The sequence below is a fragment of the Haplochromis burtoni genome, unplaced genomic scaffold (genome assembly GCF_018398535.1).
Source record: "Haplochromis burtoni strain Fernald_Lab_line unplaced genomic scaffold, NCSU_Asbu1 Contig_147, whole genome shotgun sequence".
Classification (NCBI taxonomy): Eukaryota; Metazoa; Chordata; class Actinopteri; order Cichliformes; family Cichlidae; genus Haplochromis; species Haplochromis burtoni.
Window position 1 is genome coordinate 948,126 of NW_024582508.1, and position 23,319 is coordinate 971,444.

A 23,319-nucleotide genomic window follows, 5' to 3' on the forward strand; every position below is an offset into this window, starting at 1 on the left:
AATTGTAAGTCTGACAGACGGCCACTGGAGCTGCCTCGTCAGCTGACTGGCCGGATGTGTGTGTGTGTGTGTGTGTGTGTGTGTTGGTGCAAAATTTACACCTGCTGTTAGTCTAACTCGCTGGTAGTCAAGGTTAAGGGGAGCAAACTGAGAGGCCTGCAAACTGGTGCCAGGTCTGGATTATGGCCTCGACATGTGTGTTGTAGTGTGTGCACTGGTGTGTTTTCAAAGAAACTATTTTCCTGTCTCACAGGCCAAGGCCACAGATATTCAAGGTGCTCACTCCACAGTGTTCAGACATTTGTTAGCAATTAGCCTCGGCCACAAAACTGACATTCAACAAAACACACGGACCCTCCCTGCCTCTCTCTCCCCCTCCCTTTGCCTTTGCATTCTGTCCTTTTCCCTGTCCCGCCCTCGTTTTTTACTTTCTTTGTTTCCCTCCCATCTCTCTCTTTCTCTCTCTCTCTCTCTCTCTCTCTCTCTCTCTCTCTCTCTCTCTCTCTCTCTGCCTCCCTGCCTTCTTGCTTATATCTCTCTTACCAATCTTGTGCTTTCTCTTCATCCTGCCATGCTCCAGTTGTCCCTCCCTCTATAAAGCTACACATGGTTTCTGTCTAAGGAGGTTTAGCTTTATCAGGCTCTGGATGGGGAAGGGATGATGCCAGAGAGCTGCAGGCAAATGTGCAAAAGTTAGATGAGCTTTGATCACCTACCTTCAGCATCGACAATTTTTTCAGAATATTTCCAATAATCCAGATATTGCATAGTTATTTTTTTCAAAATTTTAACAAAGATTATTTTATTCTTCACTACACTGGATGAGAATGAACATCTTTTGTGCATGATTTGCTTCTTTTTTTCAAATTTGGAGGTGCTTTTTTTTTCTCACTTTCTCTGGAAATTTGGTCACCACTGGAACGATGCGCATGAATGACCCATTGGTACACTGCTGACTACTTCTGCTTTTCCTTTGCACTTGATTTTGAGAAGAAAAAAAAATAGACCGCAACAAGTTGGCAATACTGCAGACGATATCTGGAGCCAGAAATCATGAAAGGTAAAGAGACTTCACCTACAACATTACATCTTAGCATCTAGAAATGCAACTTTGCCCTGTTTCACCAACTTTTGAACATGCAAAAGATCCATCTGATGAAAACGTAGGTGAATTTCCCAGTGTGGAAAACACTTAGAAATGTAGTGAGAAACATTATGTCTCATGGTGAGATGCAGACAGGCACCTGCGCAGGGCACTAGCAATCACATATGCTTCTCATCATCTCTGAAACCTGCCAGTGCAGATCCTGAGAAAGTGCACGTGTGTTGTTGTTGGATGTGACACTTTGATGAGTCATCTTTAAATCTCTGTAATGCGTACATGCGTGCACCACAGCCTGGTCTCATAAAACTTTAGATACTCTCTAGCCATGCCAATCTACCGCAGATTGAATTAATATTCCGCTTAAGATAGGGCGGGTGAAAATATACGAGTTGAATTTGAGTATTTTTACAACAGTCTATGCAAGGAAAACTGCCAACAGCTGTGAAGAAAGCAAAAGTACTTAGATAGTTTCCAGAGATACAGTATGCACAGCAGTCATGTGGGGGAGTGGATACAGAGGGAATGACTGAGCAGGAGTGAGAGGGAGAAGCCAAACAGAACTAACAGCTTGAAAATATGTGGAGATGTCCTCACATATTCATTATCATAACTGATAATTTTTTTTTTTACTTTGAATGATCTCTTTTAACTTTCAAGTTTTATGTTTACCATATAAAAAGAGTATATTTACTGGAAATATCAATCTCTACCTCTAACTGGTACATCGAGCTTAAATGGGGGAGAAGCTGCACATGAACCACAAGGGGACACAGCAAATTAACTCCAAGAACAGTACTCTTCTCAGCCACACAATGCAGGAGGTCTGTTAGTGGTTTCAGTCCAGCCCAGCCAGAACAAAACATGCTGCCTCATACATTCCTCCCAGAATGGAGAGGAGGGGGAGAGTCCAAAAACAAGGAGGTGCAGGGAAAGGAAAAGCAGGCAGACAGGTGTATGGCTGGCAAAGGAAAAGGAAAGAGTGAGCAAAGTGGAGGCCTGAGTGCAATTTTTGCTGTGGAAGCTTTATATAAATTTACAGTCAACGCATCATGAATTTGAAGTGAAAGGAGAACAAGGACACTGAGTATCTGGAAGCTGTGTTGGCTTCTTGTCACTGTATTCAGAGTGTGTTTCCTCATTTGTTTTTACTAGCTTGGATTCGTAATCTAAATGTTTCTCCTGGGCATTTTCATGTTTCCACACTAGAGCTGGCAGCACAAAATGTTGAATGTGATGTTGAATCTGCAACTTGATCTTTAATTAAGACCTTAGCAACATTATAAGTTCCAGCTATAACAGTGGCTGTTTGTTTGTTTTTCTTCCCTCTTCTCACCACTTTTATGTGCAAACAGAGCTTAATTCTTTCACTGCATCACAGTTCGGATACTTACATTACCGGACTTCGATGAACCATGTGGACTACATACTAAGTTGTTTATGAAAAACCTTTGACAGGGTCATAGCAACTTGTTGAGCTCCTGACTGCACAAAATACTAGATTCTTTTAGTTGTAGTTGACAGTTTAACTCACACAAACACAAACAATGCCAAAACTAAGGTAACGGCAGTGCCCAAATAGAATTTGATACTGAATTTGTCAGACAGACAGCAAAGCCTCCTGCTACTGACTGAAATGTTGCTCTCTTTCCATGCCACACCCAAAACAAAACCAAAAACTCTTGTTTACCGTTTTAGTGTAATAATAATAGCATTAATTACCTTTATTTCTACATCTCTCAGTATCTCTCACAATCAGAGTTACATGCTGCTTCCTAGAATTGACAAAAAATAGCATTAAAACATTCCAAAATCCATGAAATGAGCTAAAATAAGAACACAAAAGAACAAATTTAAGATGACATCATTTTAAAAAACCAAATACAAATAGATCGATATAGATTTTTTTAGGTTGTTTAATATTAGCTGAAAAAGTTTGTTCCACAGCATTGGGCTTAAAACTGTGAAAACATGGTCCCCCTTTGTTTTAAGCCTGGGCGGTCGAACCTGTAACAGTAACTACAGTAGCTCAGTGCAGCTCAGGTGGTAGCGCCACCTGCTAACTGGAAGGTCAGGGGTTCGATCCCAGTCTGCGCGAGTGGGTGTGAATTGGTGAATGAGGCAAGTTGTGGAAAAGTGCTGTATAATAACTGGTCTATTTACCATCTTTTGGGTATGTGGCAGTACATGATGTTAGACATTTTGAGATGGATAAAATGGAGCCATACCATTAACAGATTTAAAAGTAATCAGAAAATCTTAAATTGTTTCTGTAGGGAATGGGAGGCCAGTGTCTTATACACTATAAATGGGAAACTGCTGGATCATTTAGGCATGTATACAGTGAGTTTCAATGGCAATGGTAGATGAAGATAAAAACATAAAATCCTGTGTGCGTTAACAGCAGCTTAATTGACAATGTCAGTAAAAACAGCAAAATATAATAAAGCAAAAACACGACTAGTAAGTGTAGACCTTTATGAACAACAATGTTTTGAGTCTGTTTTTAAATGTTTGCACAGATGCACAGACATATCTGATCTCAACTCAGTGATCACAGTGGTCGAATCTGGAGGAGATGAGGGTGTGAATAAGCTGTCATATTACATGGACCAACTAGTCTGACCTCAGCCATGTTTCTAATCTGTGCAAACAAGACTGGATAAACACACTAGTTGAAACTAAGATGACGATGAAAAAAACACCCAGGTTCAAGCAGGTTAATTTGAATGGATTCTTAGTTATCCAAGGCAAGTAATGTAGCTAATTTAGCTAATAGTTATTCTGTTAGCTTTGCAGGTAAGTTTTTGGACTCTGAGGTATACTGGATTAATTTTTATGAGTTTTAGTTGAAATGATTATAAAATCTGAGGGTGAGTAAATACAGAAAGGCTTAGTTGTTGAAGATTATACATTTCCTTTGGCCTTGCAGTCTTACTGTATAAAACTAACCAGGCCTTTCTTGTTTCTTTTTTTTACTTTCTCAGCCTGGTTTTCCAAAGCAGTTTAATCTAGAAAAAACATCATCCATTTACTGGATGTTAACTGCAAAGATCTTGTGTTTTACTGCCTAACCACAATAAAAGAGTGCTCTATTGAAATGGCCTTTCTATACATTCTGGTTCACAGTTTGCAGCGACACATTTATATTCTTTTGCAGAAACCACGCATTCCAGTCACAGGGCACCTAAATGGCTGAGATGTCAACAAAGCTTTAGAAAGGGACTCGTTTTACTTTATGAGTTGTGGTCAAGACCTCCACTCTGATCTGGAGGAGGCCCCATCTCCTAACTCTGGTTCCACTTAAGGCTTGGATTTGCAGGAGGAGGAGATTTTACTGGTCAAAACAGCAGAATGAACCAATGAAGGATGGGAACATGAAAAACTATTATGATGTGGAGTAGGCATCTCTATTTGAACAGAAAATTGGATCATGCAGTGAGTGATGTGGGGAGGTCAGAGGGCATACAGAGCCTGTTATTTACAGAGGATAACATTTTGCACAATGCCTGTAGCGAAAGTAAAGTCCAAAGGGAGAAAAAGGGTGGGTATGGGGTTTGGAACGTCCAGAGCCCCCTGAGATAAAACCTCAGCAAAGGAACCACAAACATGAAGTGGGGCTGCTTTCACGAACACTAAAAGTCAGAGAGTAAAAGATCAGAACGACATCCTGAGATCTGACTGTTAGACTTCACGAAGTTTCTATATATATTTTAACTTTTCTTCTGAAACTTTTCCTTAGAAGTATACCAGGGACACAGGAAAGGCTGTTCAAAACTGCTAGTGTTGATATTTTCATAGTTTTTATGGTTATTCATTGTACATCATCTACACATGAGGGCTTTGACAGCAACAGGATTTACCTGTGGATGCTTGTCTGCATGACTCAGTAGTTTTTGTCTGTGGCTTTCATGGTAAAGCTACAGCATAAAGCAATGCCCCCAAACCTGTCCACCAAGAGGTGGCTTTCAGAGTTTGGTGTGGAAGTGTAGCTGATCTCTGCTCCATCCAACACCTGCGGGATAAATGGGAATGTAGACTGCGAGACCACTTTGTGTGAACAGGACCAAGAAAAACTTTGCAAGAAGAATGGAGGCTGTTGTAGCAGCAGATGGTTTTTGGCATTTCTGGCTGTGTTTTATAATCTTTATTCCTATTAGTGTTCACACTGAGGACATGAACTTTTCATCGTGCACACAAATACCGAATGTCTCAAATGTCTCACAAAGAATGTCCAAAATATAAATATATTTTGATTGTTTTGTACTTTTATTCTTATTTTTAATCTTGTTGGACACGAAGTATATAATGTATCTATTTCCATTTCCAGTCTTTGGTTTATGATTGTTTTCTGATTATGATGCATCTTTATGTTGCATATTCTGTCCTTCACATGTTTCCTCTAAAAAAGCAAAGAGTTCAGTGATGTTTGTTTACCTAAACTGTGTAAATCTGTTGTATATAATAAGGTTCACACATTTTTAAACACTTTTTTTTTTAGCTGTTTAACAAAACATACTAACGTCATATAATGAGTATGGGCTTTGCTTTACTTTGAAAGATTGTAAACAAATATTGTATTAACCACCATGCCTTCACAGCCATGGCTCAAAAGACTTATTTTAAATCCTTTGTGAATGAGGTCTTTGAAGTTTGGAATCAGGGGACCACCAAAGAATGGGATTTCTACTATGATGTTTTTCCAGGCCTCTAGTGCTTCTCTCCTAACTCTAACTCCTCATTTTCCATTTCTTTGTTTGTCTTTCTACCTTCAGCTTTCTCTTTTAAGTGAAATCCATTCTTGATCGATTTGAGATCAGTTGATTAACTCCAGCGTCGCTGAATATTTCACCTCCTATCTTTCAAAAATTCCTGGCTTGCTTTTGCTGTATTTGTTGGGTCATTACCAATCTGTGCTGTGAAGCACCATCCAGCCAACTTTGCTGCAGCCAGCTGAATCTTCCTGATCCTTATCTTAGTTTAATCTGTCTAATGAGCGAATGTTCTGAACTATTTTCTATAGTGAAGTATTGTATTACACACTTTTTTTTAAAATAGAAAATTGACATGGCTTCCTCCTGGATAAGGCTCGACCACCTTGCTTGACCATGGAAAGCATCCTATGATCATCCACGACCTTGGTCCTCTGTGGACCTCAAACTTTTTATGCAAATAGCCACATTCATCAAATAACTGTGACCTGAATATGTTTTATACGCAAATTGTGCTTTCACATGTCCAAAAATATATACACCTAACTGCATGTACATTGACAATGCTGAAAACTCTGACTACTCTATATCCATGTAAGGTCTGTAACTCTGTTACATAGGTCACAAGCACAGTTACCATATAATCAGGGCCAGCTGCTTTCAAGATAACTTACCTGCCAGGGGGAAAATGCCCAGTTATGTGAAGTATAAATGCACTGGGATCTGAAAGCAATGAGATTTTTATGGGTGTAAAAGTAATCTGCATGTGACCACATCTTCAGGGAGAAAGGTCTAGCCAGAGATCTAACCCCTGACTGCTGCTGAGTATGCCTGGGATGTACTGGAACGAACTGGAGGATGGGGTACCTATGTACAGGTGTCCATTACCACAGCTGTTTAGCAGCATGGATTACCTACATAATACCCTTCAGAAGGTTTTATTGTTTTGGTTGGTTTATTAGATAGAAATCTGTTTTTATTTTCTTCACTTTTATCTTATTACACCTCGCAGCAGTTATCCTAAACCCTGAAGGTGTTATTCTCCCTTAATGATGAAATTTGAACCAGCTGAATCAATGTTGCAAGGGTGCTTTTGAATATTCTGACCTTATCAGTGACAGGAAAACAAAGGGTTGGGTTTTATGTGAGCTGTTTATGCAGATGCTCTGTGTTTGTTTAATTTGGAGGGAAATGCTTTCAGACCATAGGTGGTAGGTTTGTGAAGCAAAATTAATAAGACTGCCTTTCCACTGAACCAAAACATGCTTTTAATATGGCAGGGTTGTGTTGTGCTGCTGTCAGATCAGCTCAGTTCTGGTCTGTGTGTGTGTTGGACACGACAGCTTCCCCACTAATGAGACAGACATAAGAGGGGGTTTTTTTCCACTGAGAGAAGCGAAAACACGACTAAAAAAAAGCGCAAGTCAAAGGAAGCAAAGGAGAGTCATACATGTAGAGTTGTTCGATATTTCTTGTTGAATACAGTTTTAGAATTTGAATTTCAACTTCCAGTAACAGACAGTGTGCTGGCATTGAAACATATTTATACCACAAAAGTCCAAAAGAATTCCAGGAATTCAGTTTTCCACCAAGTATGTGCTTTAGTCAGGGTGGGAAGGTCTCTGAACAGGATTTATACCTCTTTTAGACAGACATGAGGGCTCTTCACTAAAACCCCCATTTAAATTTATTACTACTTTTAATTTCACTGTTACAACATGAAGCCAGTTGCAAGATTTTTGAGCAATCCGTAATTTCTTTATGGTTTGTCAGGAAAATGGGAGATAGAATTGCACAAACTCTGTTTTTACCTTATATTGTAAAGTTCTGAACACAAACTTCTGAAAATTGCTTGCTGTTTGCAGGGTTAAATTTAGTGTTTTGGCCAACTTAGGTCACCAGAAGAGACATCAGAGTCCCAGTTTAACTAGTAGTGGAAATTACAAATTCAACAAATGAGTCATGGCTGAAAGATATGGAGGGGACAAGCTGTTAGGCAACAGTGCTAACCACCGTGTTACTATGTAATGATTTATTTAATGATGGTTTTATTTAACCCATTCTGGCACTTGTGGCCCTCCATACAGCACAGAAATCATGAAATAATTAATTAATTAAAATGGGAAATAATTAATTGAAATAGGGACATCAATAAATGCATCATTAATTAATTAAAATTACCAATAAATAATTAAATGATTTGAATGAAACAAATTTAATTTAATTTAACTGATGACATGTTCAATCAATTATTTATTTATAAATATAGTTAATTCACTTTGGCACTTGTGGCCCTCCATACAAGTTTGGTTTTAACTTATAAAGAGCGTTAGAGAAAAAAAATACCAGTAAGTGCCAAGTGTTGCAGGTATTTAGTTAAACAAGCACAGGCTGCAGATCGAACACTTCAGTAACAGCTACACATTTGTGAAAGCTAATGACAAAGATTTTCTGCTGATCAGAGTAGCTGGCCACCAGGTGCAGATTATTATAAAAAGTCTTTCTTGCCACTGTAAGCATGGCCTCAGTCCATATTAACCTGAAGTTCTTTCTCTCACTCTTTCCCCTTTCTACTCCCTCCCCTTTCCTCTGCCTCCACCCATCCTTATGTCAGCCTCAGTGTTTTGTGACTTGTCCACCCAGACCTGACCTCAGCCATTTCAGCACTGACTCACATAAACATTTACCTCATTGCTGCTTTTGCAAGTGTATACTTTCTTCTATCAAAACTTCACTAACATTGTACTCCAAATAGATCCCATGGTTTAATTTCATTTGACGTAACCTAACATATATTTTCCCTAATTTCATCCAAGCCTTGAATCCCTGTTTGTTTTCCCATTTGTGCCATGTGGAACCAGAACCCAGTCATCTGAGGGCGACTGTGTGTGTCTGCATTACACAGACATTTCTTTTTTTTTTTTTTCAACAAAAGTTGTACTAAAACCGTCTCTCTAGTTAAAAAAAATTAATGTCTTACAGTCCACCATTAGTTTAATTCTCCTGCTGTTTTTTGTCCTATTTTTTTCTCACTAGCGGAGGCCAGACCTCGCCTGATGTTGAGATGATCTTGTGGCTAAATGCAGAGATTGATCCACAGCAGAAATTCCCCAACATGTTTTTGCAACACAGAAACATTTAAGGCAGTTTTCACTTATATAACAATGCACAAAAGAGACCAAAGTTATGTTGCACAGTGGAAATCTCAGACCAAACAACTCTTACACCTGCTCATTAGCATGTGGCAAACCTTTCACTAAATGCTGCAACCTCTGACTCTTTTTTCCCACAGCTGTATTGTGCAAAGGAGTAATTCCTTAAAAACACTGTTTTTTTTAATAGCTCTAAACATTCATTACATAGTCTAAATAAATGTCCATAACTTCGTCAAAATGTCACAAAAGAAATACTGGACATGCTAAGTTGCTGCTGAATAATTTTGTCTCTGACCTGTGTAAGGAAACATTCAGGGACTAATAAGTCACCAACAAAACAGTCAAAGTAATCATTTACTGTCACATTCCAAAAACAATCCATAGAGATGTTTTTCACTCTATGGATTCCACACGAAGACGGTTAGGGTGGAGGTACGACAATCACAGCTATCATTCAACCAGGAGACTCGCTGCAGATGGCTGCTCCTCCCTGAGCCTGGTTCTGCCGGAGGTTTCTTCCTGTTAGCTTCCCACTGTCGCTAAAGTGCTTGCTCATAGGGGATATTAAGATTCTTGGGTGTTTCTCCGTATGTATTATTGTAGGGTCTACCTTACAATATAAATCACCTTGAGATGACTGTTGTTGTGATTTCCAGCTCCTCTTCTTCAGAAACAGTTTCCCCTGTGGTCAGCATGAGTGATTGCTAAACTTCCAGCTCCACACCCACAGTGTCCCAGGTGCAGTTGTATGCTGCACATTTAATAATGTGCAATAAAGCCCCAGCACTTACTTACAGCTATGAAAACATGAAGTCAAATGCATCTGGGGATTTTTAAATAATCTAGCTTCATCTGGTTTGTTAGGCACTCTGCGGTCATATCAAGTCATGCTTACTCCAGCCCTTTCCATGACTGTGTGTGATAACAAATTTCTCAGACTCACAACAAACACAACACTCCCACCAGAGTCAGCGCACAGAACCAACAAATTTTCTCATGCTTTGCACCACCGTGGGACTGGTTTGTCCTGAGTGAGCAACAATTCAGAGAAAACATCTAAAAAGAACAAAAACATGCATTTTCTGGGACAGCAGCTTCATGCTGTGCGCGCTCGGTACAATGCACACTTCAAGGGAAACAGGGAGGCAGCTGGTTTGTGTGATTTATGAGAGGAGTAATAAAACCTCTTTGTGGCTCCAGAGGAGCTGAATTTCACTCAGCTTCATTTTTTAAACGTCTGCTTTTTGTGTCTCTTTGACAGACAACTATGGTGGATATGAGAACCAGCTTTTCAAAGGTAATGATCAAACTCTTTTGTTGTCCTTGGTGAAGAGCCATGGATGTGAACCAGTTCATTGTGCACGACTGTCAATTTGCCCTCACTTGTATTCACATTCTGTAGACACAAATTTAACATTGAACAGATGCAGGTTTAATTTTCTCCTGAGAAATCAAGCTAACTGGTCTCAGAGAAAAGCAAATAAGCCATGTGCTGTATTCATGTTACTTCTTTCTGACTTGTAAAAGCAGTGATATTGACATCCAGATCATAACTACAAGTAGGATTTTTTTTAAAGCTCCTGGTAAGAAGCCTCGGAGAAACCTCATTTTTATTGGACAGCATGTATACAAGCTGTCAGAACCCAGTCAGTTAATTTAAGGGTCCCTTGGAATACTGTTTTACCTGCTGGGTTTCTCCACAAATCATGCTGGATATCTTTGGACTAAAAATGGTCTTTCTGCCTATACTTAGAGGTTATGTGGCTCTGTTGATATAAACCACATTCACACTGACTGCAAATAGTGGCCTCGAGTAAACTTCTCGGCTGATGTAATTACATCCATAGCCTGTGAGATTTATCATAAGAAACCTATGATTACAGCTCTGTTTAATAACAAGTGTGTGGAAGCTAGCCTGTTTAATGGATCAACGTTGACTATTCAGATATGAAAACTTATCCATCACCTTTCAACCCTTATGTGCTTCTTTTTAAGCCTTTCTATTACATGGAATGAAGATTTAAAGAACTGAAAATGACATAATGATGAATAAAACTTGTTTTTGTTTCGAAAACAGAATCTTCAACTTCTTTTGTTTGCATTTTCTTTGTTCTTCAGAGGAGGACTTCACTGGAGAGGAGGAGGAAATGCCTTCATTTAGAGGTAAGGGCCACATGAACAAATCGAACAATGAAAAACAGCATCATCTTAGGATGGGCTTTTTTTTTCTTCCCCCAGCAGTGACATATTGTGTACAAATTGTAGGTTTGGTGAGTTTGTTATGTTAAAAAGCTCCAGTCCAGTAATACAGTTTTAAAGTTTGCCTAACGTCAGTCCAATCAATCCATTATTTGTAATTGAAATCGTACCAGTTAAGTTACAATTAACTGAAGCATTTTAGCAAAAATGTTATTCGTAGAGAATAAAATACCAGATGTGAACAATTTTCAAGTTTTATATCAGTTTTAGCTTTGGGACATTATTATTCACTATATACTGACTAAATAGATCAGTTGCATCAGTCGAGTCAATAAATGGCAGAATATTGACAAAAAACCCTCTAAAGTAGCACATTCAGAGATTAGGTGAACATCGTTAGACGATAGAGGCTGAAGAGCACATTTGTTTCTCAGGAGTTGATTGAAAATGAAAAAAAGAACAAAAAATAATGGAGTTACATTTTCCATGCATATATGAATACAAACACAAATGGAATAGTTGTGTGTCTCTCATATTAACTCTAAGATGATACTGAATAAGTCAGTTTGGTGTTATTCCTGTTGCCCCCAAGCAGGAGAAAATAAATAAAATGAAAAGATTTAAATGTTAAAATCATGTACTGATGAGCCAAAACATCATGACAGTCCCTGCAGCCAAATCTGATCTGTCCCACTAAGAACTTTGGTGATGATATCTTGGACCAGGGTATTAGCTGTAGATATTGTAAATACTATACATATCAGTTCAACATGTACCTCCAGTATCTGCCAACTAAAGGCTCCGACAAGCCTTACCGTTTTGGAGATGCTTCAGTCTCTGCCTTAGGAACGTGGTTTCTATGTTTTAGCTACTATTGTTTTTGTTTTGTTTAACTAAATAATCTGGATACTTCTTTTATGAGCGCTTCATTTTACAGTAGCTACAACTAAACGATCAGATCAGAAAATCAATTTTGTTTTTCGTTTGCTAATTTACTCACTTTGTTGACTTTGTTCGTGTGATTTGATCTCCAGGTCGTAGTCGAGGTGGCTGCGTGCGGTGCCAGCAGAGCCATTCTCTTCAACTGGCTGTCAAAATCCTCTATGGATTTGTTGCCTTCCTAATCATAACTGTTGCAGTGCTGGCTTCACTTGGTGAGCTCAACTTGACTTTTGATTTGCTCTAAATGAAAACACAGAGGTCTTCCTCATGCAGAGATTGGTTGGACGCATTCAGCTCTGTGCATTAAAATGAGTGAAAAGCACATCAAATTTCTCTACATACATTTTAGTTGCCTGAATAGTGCACTCCCCAAACTCCCATAGATCAAGTGAATGTGTTGCCCATGTTTTACCTGACAGTTACTCAGCAGCAGCAGGTGCTTTTTACATCAGCATCACTTTTTATTGGGCTTGAAAGCCGTAAATCTTTATGGTTTACAATTGTTCAGGGACATCAGAGGACAGAGTCAGGCAAGAACTGATTCAAAATCCCTCAACACACAGAAGGCTGCATTCAGATACACATCCTAATAAAGTCCAGTTTTGAATTAGGTGTGCCACAAAATGCGTGTGGGCATTTTGTGTAATTTTTCATTTGCACGTGTGCTGGAAACCTGGACGAAGTGTGCATGTTCATCATCTGCCATCAGCAAGTGGTTTCAGCAAACATTTGGTTGTTAGGAGAAACCACTTTTTTGACCCCTTTATGCTTAATTTCCTTCTTTTTAGACCATTTCTGCACCTTATAATGTTTTTTTTATTTTGCGTGTAAAGAAAAGCACACAAATCAGACACCATTCATTTTCAGTGTAGGATTTAAACCACAGTTATTTAATGGTTTTAGCAGAATATCAGATGGAAATATGCCTTTGATTTTTCTTTAGTTTTCTCCCTTTATATTTACAAAAATACTATTTTACTGAAGCAAAACTGTTCCCCCAGAAACTGTTCCAAACTCTAAAAAGAGGAAACGTCAAGTATTTCTCTTGTCTCTAATTCATACAGAGCTACACTGAAAATCAAATGCATATTTTACCATTTGTTTTTTTTCCACTATAAAGGACAATTAGCTGACTAATTTGACAGCTGATACTGTTGCAAAAGGTTCTCAAATCGCAAAAAGAATAAAAAATATCACTTTTCCCTTTAAAACCTGATCATCAGCAAGTTTAACCACCTCTTTAAGGGCAGTTTTGGAAGTTTGCTGCATATCTTAACACAATGTTGCAATTTTCCCAGGACTGAATGTCCAAGAAAATTCACCCAGAGTTTAGAGAAGCAGTATCCTGTGCAATAGCCAGAAAGATTGCAAAAGACCCAAGATCTACATCTCAGACTCTACATCCCTCATTTGGTATGTTACATGTTAAAGTTAATGACAACGCAATTAGAAAAAGACTGAAGACGTATGGCTTGTTTGCAAGGGTTGCCAGGAGGGTTGCTATGAGAAATCCAGTTCTTTTTAAAAAGTGCACGACAGCATGGCTTAGCTTTGCAAAATACATTTGAATAACACACACTGACACTGTATCAACGTCCAGTACAGCTGTGCAGCACCAAAGTACTAAAACTTTAATACCATTGGAAGAAGTCATGCACTTGGCTGCAAATCCCATCCGTGAATGGGATTCTATGCACAAGAAGAGAAACAGTAACCTTTGATATTCAATTCCCTGATGAACATCTGTTTTTTAGCAACAGTTTTTTTTCTGCACAAAATACGGACTCAAGTAACACAGTTTTACCCCTTTATGGAAAAAATAGTTTGGGGAATGAAATGTGTTTTGTCACACTGAAAGCATTATTTTGAAACATATGCCACCAGATGCACACCCCTGCATTCCCATAAAAAAAAGATTTACTCATTCACATTCATACATTTAAAATATATTCTGTTGCTTCAACGAATAGGAGAAGCCACAGGCCATGTTCAACTGCACTGTTACATCAGCTAGTATGTGCACATGTGGAAGCATTTATATATGCAAACAAACTACAGAACGGCCTCTAATAATGCACTGGGTCAAAGCTTAGGATGTTAAAAAGCTAACTGTTGCTAAACTGCTGTTAGTCACTTGGGAAATATGTTGAGGGATTAAAACCTGACCAGCTGGATAAACCATCATACATAATTGGTGTTTAGGCCAATGAAAACTTTAGGTGTTTTGTTGTCAGGGCTTAAATTACAACTTCCTGTTTTTACTCCTTTAAATATCTCTTATTTCCTGTTAACACCAAGTTACTGCTGTTAATTATTTCCTCCTTACATGATTAAATCTAATGATTTCATTCCCCATTTACTCCAGAGCACTCGGATCGCTCACTGTTATTGTTCCTTTACTTATATATAGGTTATATATATAAGTACAACTGTTTAAAATACTTTGAAATATTTATGTGTAATTCTGTGTACTCAGTGTTCAGGAAGGTGGACAGCCTCTCTGAAGAAGAGTCAGCTTACTACAAAAAGATCACAAAGGTCCAGCAAGGAATAGAGGGTAAAGTAACTTTTTTTAATACTCACTTTGATCCTATAAGAACTATGAGAAAACATCAAGGAATAATTGTTTTTTCACAGATAGCAAAGTTTTTGCACATTTGTTGAATTGAACTGTTTTGCTTACATTCCTACTAACTTCTGGGATTTTATATATTCCTAAAACAGCTTTAATTGTGTTTCAATTTAAAGCATGACAGGAGTTGGCTGTCTGTGAATATTATCACATGGATCAGCACATTTTAACATATTGGAATTCAGGAAGGTTTACCTTACAAACTTCAGCTGATTGTTTATACATTAGTTTTCTTCTTCTATTCACCTGATTACACATTAGGAACTTGGTTGTGTGGTCAGCTGTCAAATACAGTAATTTAGAGCATCCTGCCTCTTTTCCTGTGCCATCTCACGTCCTTTTTAACTTCCCATCCCAGATGTGAGGGCCACATCTAACTGTTCAGGCTGCCTGGATGCAACTCTGTACAGTGAGGAGGTCAGTAAACTGAAGAAAGAGTTTGAAGACATTCAGAGAATGATACTGGCACAGGAGCAGGTATGGTGGCCTTCAAAAAAAGCTCAAATAATAAAAGGGGACCAGTAGTTTAAAGCCCAAAGAAAATTTACCACCATTTCTTTCTTCTCCAGGTCCTGGACCAAGCCTCCAAGACCCAGTCGACACTAAAGGATACAAGTAACCGGCTGACACGTGACATCCAAAACCACCTTATGTCAATCAAAGTTCTCAATCAGTCACTGGAAAGATACCTGGATCGGGTGGAGGGCTGGAAGGATGTGGTTGAAGAAACTCAGGAGAAGATAAAAACACTGCTGGAGGATTCGTTTGACATCAAAGCTACAGCGCATCAAGTTAATACAACAGTGGCACACAGGTGAATGAAAAGCTGAGAAAGGACAGATGTGACTAGATCATACACTTAATGGAGCATGCTCAGTGTTCAGATTTATGAATGGAGGAAAGCATTTTGCAACACCAGTAACCTTAAACTATACAGCATCCACAGCCTGCTGGATTATTTCAGTTTTTCCTTAACTCTACATGTATTCACCTTTAAGGGTGATGCTCATTTATAACTCAGTGTTTTTATTCCCGCACTCTACTAGAGTAGCTTTGCGCGATTCAAGGTTCATAATAATCCTGATTTAGGTTATATTGGGCCTTGGTGCAGTTCTCAATATATCCAAAGTTCTTGTTGGTTGCCCTTGATAAACAAATTATTAGAACATCATGTACATGTGTGCATATGTGTCTGAAATAACTCTATTAGGGATATTTGCCCTTATTATCAACACTACTGCTAACTCCCATCTTCTGTGATCCCTCTACTTGTTAGTACACAGTGGATTGATGCCCTGCAGAGAAAAGCAGATGAGGATACGTATGTCCTCCATAAATTAACCAGTGACTGGCAGAACTACAGCCGGGTTCTGAGTGCTATCAAGTCCAACACCAGCAGCACAATGCAAACCATGCGCTTCCTACAGAACAACATCGTAGCAGATCACCAAAGGATCGCCATATCCACTGAGCTCTACTATGATCTCACTCACCAGGTTAGTGCATTTGTAAGCTTGATCGTTCTTAGATATTCATAAACAGACTGTGTTAAATAAAAAATCATTCATAATAGAAGAGATATGGTTGTTTACATGGCCATAAATCAGTTAGGAGGAACAGTTATCGGGATTTAAATTGATTCTAAGTTAACTTGTCCTTTGGAGAATCAAATGGTCAATTTGCAGCTGGACAGTCCAATCTCTTGTAAATCAGTAAATCAAGCAATTAGGGGACGTGTGAGGATAGGATCCAGATTGTTTGGGTGTTTTCTGCAGGTGATGAACTTACAGATGCAGCTAGACAACGTGTCAACATTCACGGACGAACATGAGGAGAACATGCATGACCTTCACTACCATTCAAGGTAACATTCAAAACACTCAATATCCTTACACTGACTTTCTTGTGTTAAGGCTTAATATACTATCAACTTCCTGATTTTTACATTAGTCTGACTTATGTGAAAGTTAAATACTGAAACAAGTGATGTTTACATATCATGAAGTCTATTATATGTGTATATATTTATTTATATACACAGAGAGACATATCATTCCAGCCATCACAAATTTCTGTCCTCTTTAGGTACTATGAGAACCGGACGGGTGAGCGGTTCTCTGCCTTGGATGGTCGCTTGAACTCTATTGAGATGGAAATTGTCTCAATCTCCTCCAGCGTCAATGCTACTGTGAGCCACGTCCAAAGCATGTATAAGTACATCAACACAGAGAGCTCGTCATGCCAGACTCGCCTGGGCAGACACACCGATGAACTGCAGGTTGCAAAAAACACAACAACTATATTGTAGTTTTTGGAGTTATTTCTGGAGACCAAGCATTTTTCCGAAATGCTGAAACATGTTGCAGTTTCCGTCTGGGTCGTACTAGTTGTCCAATACTAACAGCTTTCAGATTTAGAGTCAGCAAGTGAAAATTCTTAAAGTACACACAAAAGACTCCCAGTAGCAAAATGCTTGTCGTAATTTGCATGATCACTTGGGCTAGTTAGTTAGCTTTAAGGTTAGTTAAGCCGATTTTTGATTTGCCACATAAACTTCTAATATTTAGCCCTTCCATTGTTAAATTCCAACTGCTTCTCATTATCTATGCGCCCCCCTCCTCTCTTTTTTTGTGCAGAACTTGAACAACACAGTCTTGCTACTGCTGCACTTAGCTGACACTCTAAGGCAGCAGAACCTGTTGCTGAATGTCCGACTGGACATGGACATCAGGAATTTGTCTATGGTGATGGAGGAGATGAAACTAGTAGATGTTCACCATACACAGCTAATGCAGAACTTCACTATACTTAAAGGTGGATGTTGCTGTGTATAAACAACAAGAATAGCAAAGAATGCTTTGCTTTGATTTGTTTTTTCCTTTTACATTTACAACACCATCTGTTGTCAACAGGCGCTCCTGGACCCCCAGGACCCAAAGGGAACCGTGGTGAAAGTGGCCCAAAAGGACCCATTGGGCTGACTGGCAGCAAAGGTGACCGAGGCCCTACAGGAAATCGTGGACCTGCTGGACCTAAAGGTTCACCTGGTCCCAAAGGAGTACCTGGTGAAAGAGGCCCTAGTGGCAGTAGAGGGGCACAAGGTAGCAAAGGAGATAAGGGGTCCATGGGTCCACCAGGCCCAAAGGGTGAGAGGGGCCAGAAAGGTGATATGGGTCCCCCTGGTAAAGATTGTCTCCCAGGACCTCCAGGGTCTCCAGGGATCGAGGGCCAGGCCGGAATACCTGGCATTAGCGGGCCAATAGGACCCAAAGGAAAACAGGGGCCAGTGGGGCCGCATGGACCACCAGGAGTCTCTGGACCTCCTGGCTTGGCGTGCAGCCATGACCGAATCAACAACCCCACACAAGGGACTGTGGCGCCTGCTGCTGGTTCCAAGAGACAATAGAGAGAAACATGGAGTCCAATGTAATTTGTCTCGTACGAAGAAGTTGAAGGGGTCATGGTGCAATGCCCAATTATCAATTTCTATGAAACTGAGGAGGACAATGAAGAACTTAATGAACAAGTGCATCAAATCAAATTTAACATGGGGGAGTTAAAAAGGGTTTTCCTGATCCTGTGCTGAACTAAAAAGGAAGGCCTAAAACTACGACAGAACTGCTATTACAAACTGAACTGTTGGTGAGAAGTCAAAATGACCAAGCCTATAAGCTGACAGTGTTTGGAAAGACTTTTTGGAAATGGTCTTCACATAACTGATGGGTTCTCTTACAGTGGAAATTATACAACAACAACAAATTAATTTACGGAACAAAATAAAAAACTAAATCTCAAAATCAGTAGGAATATAAAAAAAGAAAAAAAAACATCCATTACTAAACATGAAGTCTTGCCTGTTTAATGTAGCAGAAGCAAAGAATGTGTTTGAGGTTGTTGTCAAGCCGCTAAAACCTCTTGGGACATAATAAATGGAAGGGTTGTTAACCACAGATTTGGACTTAAGTAGTGAGGTTTTCCATCCAGACTAGCCAAAGGTTTACATTGTCATTCACGACTCTATGGAAAAATATCCACTCGTTCTGAGATTATGTACACATTGCTGACATAACCTTGCCAATGGGGGGCACTGTTATTAAAGTGTCACAATTAAAACCAAAATCAGTTTTCATTGGAGGTTCAGAGCGGGTACTCTGAGAACCTTTTTTTCTTTAGTGGGTTCAAAGGTGATGAATTGTTTTGTTGTGGGTTTATTTTTCATGTGAATGTCTCTTACATGCAGTGATTTTTTTTTGTGGTAAAGTTGTTAGTTGAAAATAGTAAAAATGAAAGCTAAAGCAACTGCTGCTGACATTAGAGATCATAATTGTGATAATTCTTAGTGTAAGATAGGAAGCTTGATATCACTCCTTTTTTTTTTTTTTTTTTTTTTGCTTGATATCATTCCTATATCTTACAGCATAGAACTTAAAGTGGTGATAAATCTAGTTTAGCATAAAGACTGGGGACATAGAGGAAAGCTAGCTCAAGTCTTTCCAAGATACAATATGGAAAAAAACAGATTCAGATGTGCTTTTTGATCTTTGGAGATTAAATTAATGCTATTTTCCACTAGTATCCACTCAGCTTGACTCAACTCTATTCACTATTCTAGTGTCAGTCATTTTGAACACCACCTCAATGTACATGGGGTCGTGATAGCGATGCGGCCGAAAATCCAGTGACTTGATTTGTATGTGCAACAAGCCCAACACACCAATGGAGGACGCTTAGGTGATGGTTTACCTGCTTCTCTGTCTACGGCTTTTTGTCCTTTCTGTGATGGAGTCACTCTCATGACTTATCAAATCACACCATTGGCCAATCAGTGGCATGCAGTCTGTTGATGTCACATTTTCAGATCGACTTAGCTCACTTGGAACGTTGGCCGAGCAGGTACTAAAAGCACCTAGTATCAGGTACCACCACCTAATGGAAAACCCTGAAAAACCGAGTCAAGTAGAGTTGAGCGGAACTGAGTTGTTACTAGTGCAAAAGAAGCATAAGTGCATCACCTCGTATATGTTGACACTGAGAGAGCTTTATTTTTCTCACATCTAGAAAGAAAGCAAATAAGCTCATTTCACTTTATGCGCTACTAATATTTTAAGACGTATGATGCCTGACAGGTCACAGAATTAAAGAAGTTTATATAAATTTATCAAGTATTAAAAATAAAAACACCAAAATTAGGGATAATTTTTCTTTACACTTTGATGATAGATAGTATGTTTTTTTAATGGTGTTTGGGTCTTAAGAAACACAAATAATCACTGATATGTCAAAGCGAAAGTTTAACAAAAAGACTATCATAAAATGTCTGTAAATCTGGATGATGTAATGAAATGCGACTGGCTTGCATTGAACTTCAATAAATGCTTATTGTAGAGTTTCTACCGTGTCAGTATTCTGTTGAACTTCCAAAGATTATGTAAAGAAGGGAGACTGGTTTCATCCCTGCATCAAAAGACATGTCACAACCCTTCCCCATTAGATTTTTAAGCCTGATTCAATTGTCTGTATATAGCCTGGTATTTTAACATGAGTATGTATTATCTAAAACCCAGATAATTTATAAATTTAAAGTCTATAGTGCAATTAGTGCAGTGCAAAGCTGTGCACAAATGAGTCAACAACAAAAAATACTTTTGGAATGTTAAATATCACCTATTTTATGCAACCACAAAGCACTGTAAATCAGACTGTTAGATGTGACTACGATCAACAATCTGCACTGATATCTGAGAAAGGCTTGTGCAGCTGTGGACGAAACCAGATGAAAACCTCCCTGCAGAAGACTGTGGCTGCCCTGATCTCCTGCTGAATTATATTTTCACAGCCTTGCCCTCTTTTTCCCTGTGCTGGAACATCACATCCCTTGTGGGATGTTAAAGAAACCTGACCTCCAACAAAAACGTCCTTCAGAAAGCCACCAAAAATCCCTTATTCCTTCAGTCTCTTGAGAAGTTATATGCATAAAGCGTTTCCTTCCTATAAAGCTGAAGCAAAAGTGTGAATTTCTGTCATTTTTAAATCATTTAGAAATTCTTCACCATAATTCAAACCATTTCTTGTCTTTCTATTTTGTAGTTGGGAAGCCCTAAAACAGACATGTCTAAACTCTTCCCATATGTAGAGCCATAAATCATTAGCAGTGATGCTAAACTGATGGATGGGAAATTTGCAGGGCAGAGTATTAAAGATATCACCACAAACAGCTATTAACAGACATGCAAACAATTGTGCAACTATGCTACATTTTTATTTGTTTTAAATACTTTACATACGCATCCCTCATTGTGCTTTTTTATTTAAACAATTATCATTTAATTATAGCCTACCTTGTTCACAATGTTCCGATCTTACTACCGCCCACCCTTGATGTCAGTTGCAGGATCATCAAGTGCTTGGACACACTCTGTATCCAATGGCAGGAATTATTTGCTAATTTCAGTTTGCACTGTGCACCACACGCTAACTTGGTATATTTGAGAACCTTAAACCTAAAACTTGCAGAGGTCACTGGAGGGGGATTTTAATTACAGTTTCTTTACATATTATGAAGGCTCAGCATCTCTAACCCCAGACTCCTGTCAGAATAACACATAGCCAAAAGAGCAACAAATATTCATCATGTTTACCAGTGAAAATGCTCTACTGTTGTCTTTTTGGTGCCCAAGTAAAGCTAACTGCTTTTTTTGCTACTTATAGTTTATCTAGTAGATGTAGAAAAGTTTTGATTCACTTGAAAGTTGTATATATTTTTTTCAGATTACAACACTCAGTGACGCTGTAACATAAATAAGGAGCTGTCTGCTATGAGAAAATGTTCAAACCAAGGCATGTTGTGCTTACTGACCAGTATAAATCAACCCACCAGATTTGCTTTCACTTCAGAGTGAATTAAACTTCACTTTACAGAGTAAAAGCTCCAACTTCAAAATTTTCCTGAAAATCATTAATGGGGGGGATGTAACACTTCTTCCCTCCCTCCACACCACAACTGGCTGGTGATAAAGAAGGTTCAGTAGTCATAAAAGGCTGTATGTGGGCAACAGTTTATTACCAAAAACCCACAGGACCAATGTGTTCTGCTGATTGTGATGTGATGTCATGCCTGCACATGGCTGAACTGTGTAATGTAGAAAAAAAGCCCTGAACATCTGTAATTCACATTATAGGGTTAGGGTTAGTTGTCTTTTCAGCCCTCTTTGCCCTCCCATTTCTCAGGTGATATATTGCAGCCATAAGTAATTCTTTAATGGCCATGTTTAATTTAAACATGCTTACCTTTTTATTAAGATTGGCACCTCAAGCAGTGAAACTATTTACCTCTGTAAGTATAAAAGCTTTATAAATTAGATAACTTACTTTTCAATCTTCACTTGTCTCTTTAAGATAAAATTCTCCATTAAGAAGTCTGTTTGAGGGGTGGGGCGGGTCTTTTAGCTTTCTGTCTGTATGACAACTCGGGTTGTGTAATTTTAAGCATATTGACATTAAACCTGCCAGAAGTGGGAGGTAGCATACAGAGACATTACCTAACCTTCGTCAACACACACATACATGCACGCACATATACCACAACATTTGAGACGTTAGCTAACTGGTGATTTGACAGGCCCCCAAAGAATTCATTACATAGACAGCTGTAAAAACACTCTGCTTTTCCCTGTGGCTCAGGTAACTCATACTATGTTTGTGTGTGTGAGAGAGAGGACAGATATCACACCTGCTGCAATGTGTGATTAACAAGTCACTGTTAAATAAACACATACTGGCTTACACTTGGAAAATACACACACACACAAAATCGTCACCAGTGATGTGGTAAAGACATTTTGAGGCAAGTTAGAGGCCCAGTTAGAGTAGTTTCACCTCAGCTCCTTCACATCCACCCAGTGTACAGTTCTCTTTATTGCCTCAGATGTCCACCAACACACTTGACTGCCAGAAACCTGACACAGTGCCTACCAGCCCAAAAACATGCATTGCGTTGACTGATGTGATTTGTTGTTTCGTTGCCCAAATACAAACAATTGCTAAGAAATTGAAGTTACATCTATACTTCCTCCATCCCTGTAGAATATACAATATATATTTTAATTATTTGTCAGAAGGTTCAATAAACACAATCCCAGGACAGGAACAAACTCCACCCAACAACTCAGCAGGCATGCCCAGGTGTCCACACCCTAAGAAAGAAAAGGAAAAAACCCACAGCCATCCTCTGGTGGGAGGAGTCACACATAAACACTGATAATAACACTCATGTTTGAAAAAACTGAGATTTATCTGGTCATAATTTCATGGTTCAGGCTTTAAAAGGGTTAAACTCTGACTTTAGGAGAATTCACAGAAATGTTCTATGTTCACATAATTTATATTAAAACATCATATGTGTGTGTATATACATATTTCATGTATCCACACACACACAAATATATACATATATAAATTCAAATACATATATATATATGCATGTATATGTGTAGATAGATAGATAGATAGATAGATAGATAGATAGATAGATAGATAGATAGATAGATAGATAGATAGATAGATAGATAGATAGATAGA

At 38.7% G+C, this 23,319-nt stretch overlaps 1 protein-coding gene across 1 annotated transcript; it reads left to right on the forward strand.

Annotated features, from left to right (window-relative positions):
* Nucleotides 1–550: 550 nt before the first annotated feature.
* Nucleotides 551–19,107, forward strand: scara3 (scavenger receptor class A, member 3). The gene is made up of 12 exons (XM_005931531.2): nt 551–1,060; nt 10,231–10,266; nt 11,088–11,132; nt 12,203–12,322; nt 14,587–14,667; nt 15,101–15,219; nt 15,312–15,556; nt 16,019–16,238; nt 16,518–16,606; nt 16,828–17,020; nt 17,379–17,556; nt 17,655–19,107. Exons 1-12 carry the CDS (start codon nt 1,054–1,056, stop codon nt 18,146–18,148), a joined length of 1,827 nt encoding a protein of 608 aa, XP_005931593.1. The 5' UTR covers nt 551–1,053; the 3' UTR covers nt 18,149–19,107.
* Nucleotides 19,108–23,319: the final 4,212 nt, after the last annotated feature.

Excerpts from the sequence above, each read along its gene's own strand:
- scara3 (XM_005931531.2), top strand. Across the intron at positions 16,239-16,517 it reads ACTATGATCTCACTCACCAG|GTGATGAACTTACAGATGCA; the intron begins GTTAGTGCATTT and ends TGTTTTCTGCAG. Across the intron at positions 16,607-16,827 it reads GACCTTCACTACCATTCAAG|GTACTATGAGAACCGGACGG; the intron begins GTAACATTCAAA and ends TGTCCTCTTTAG.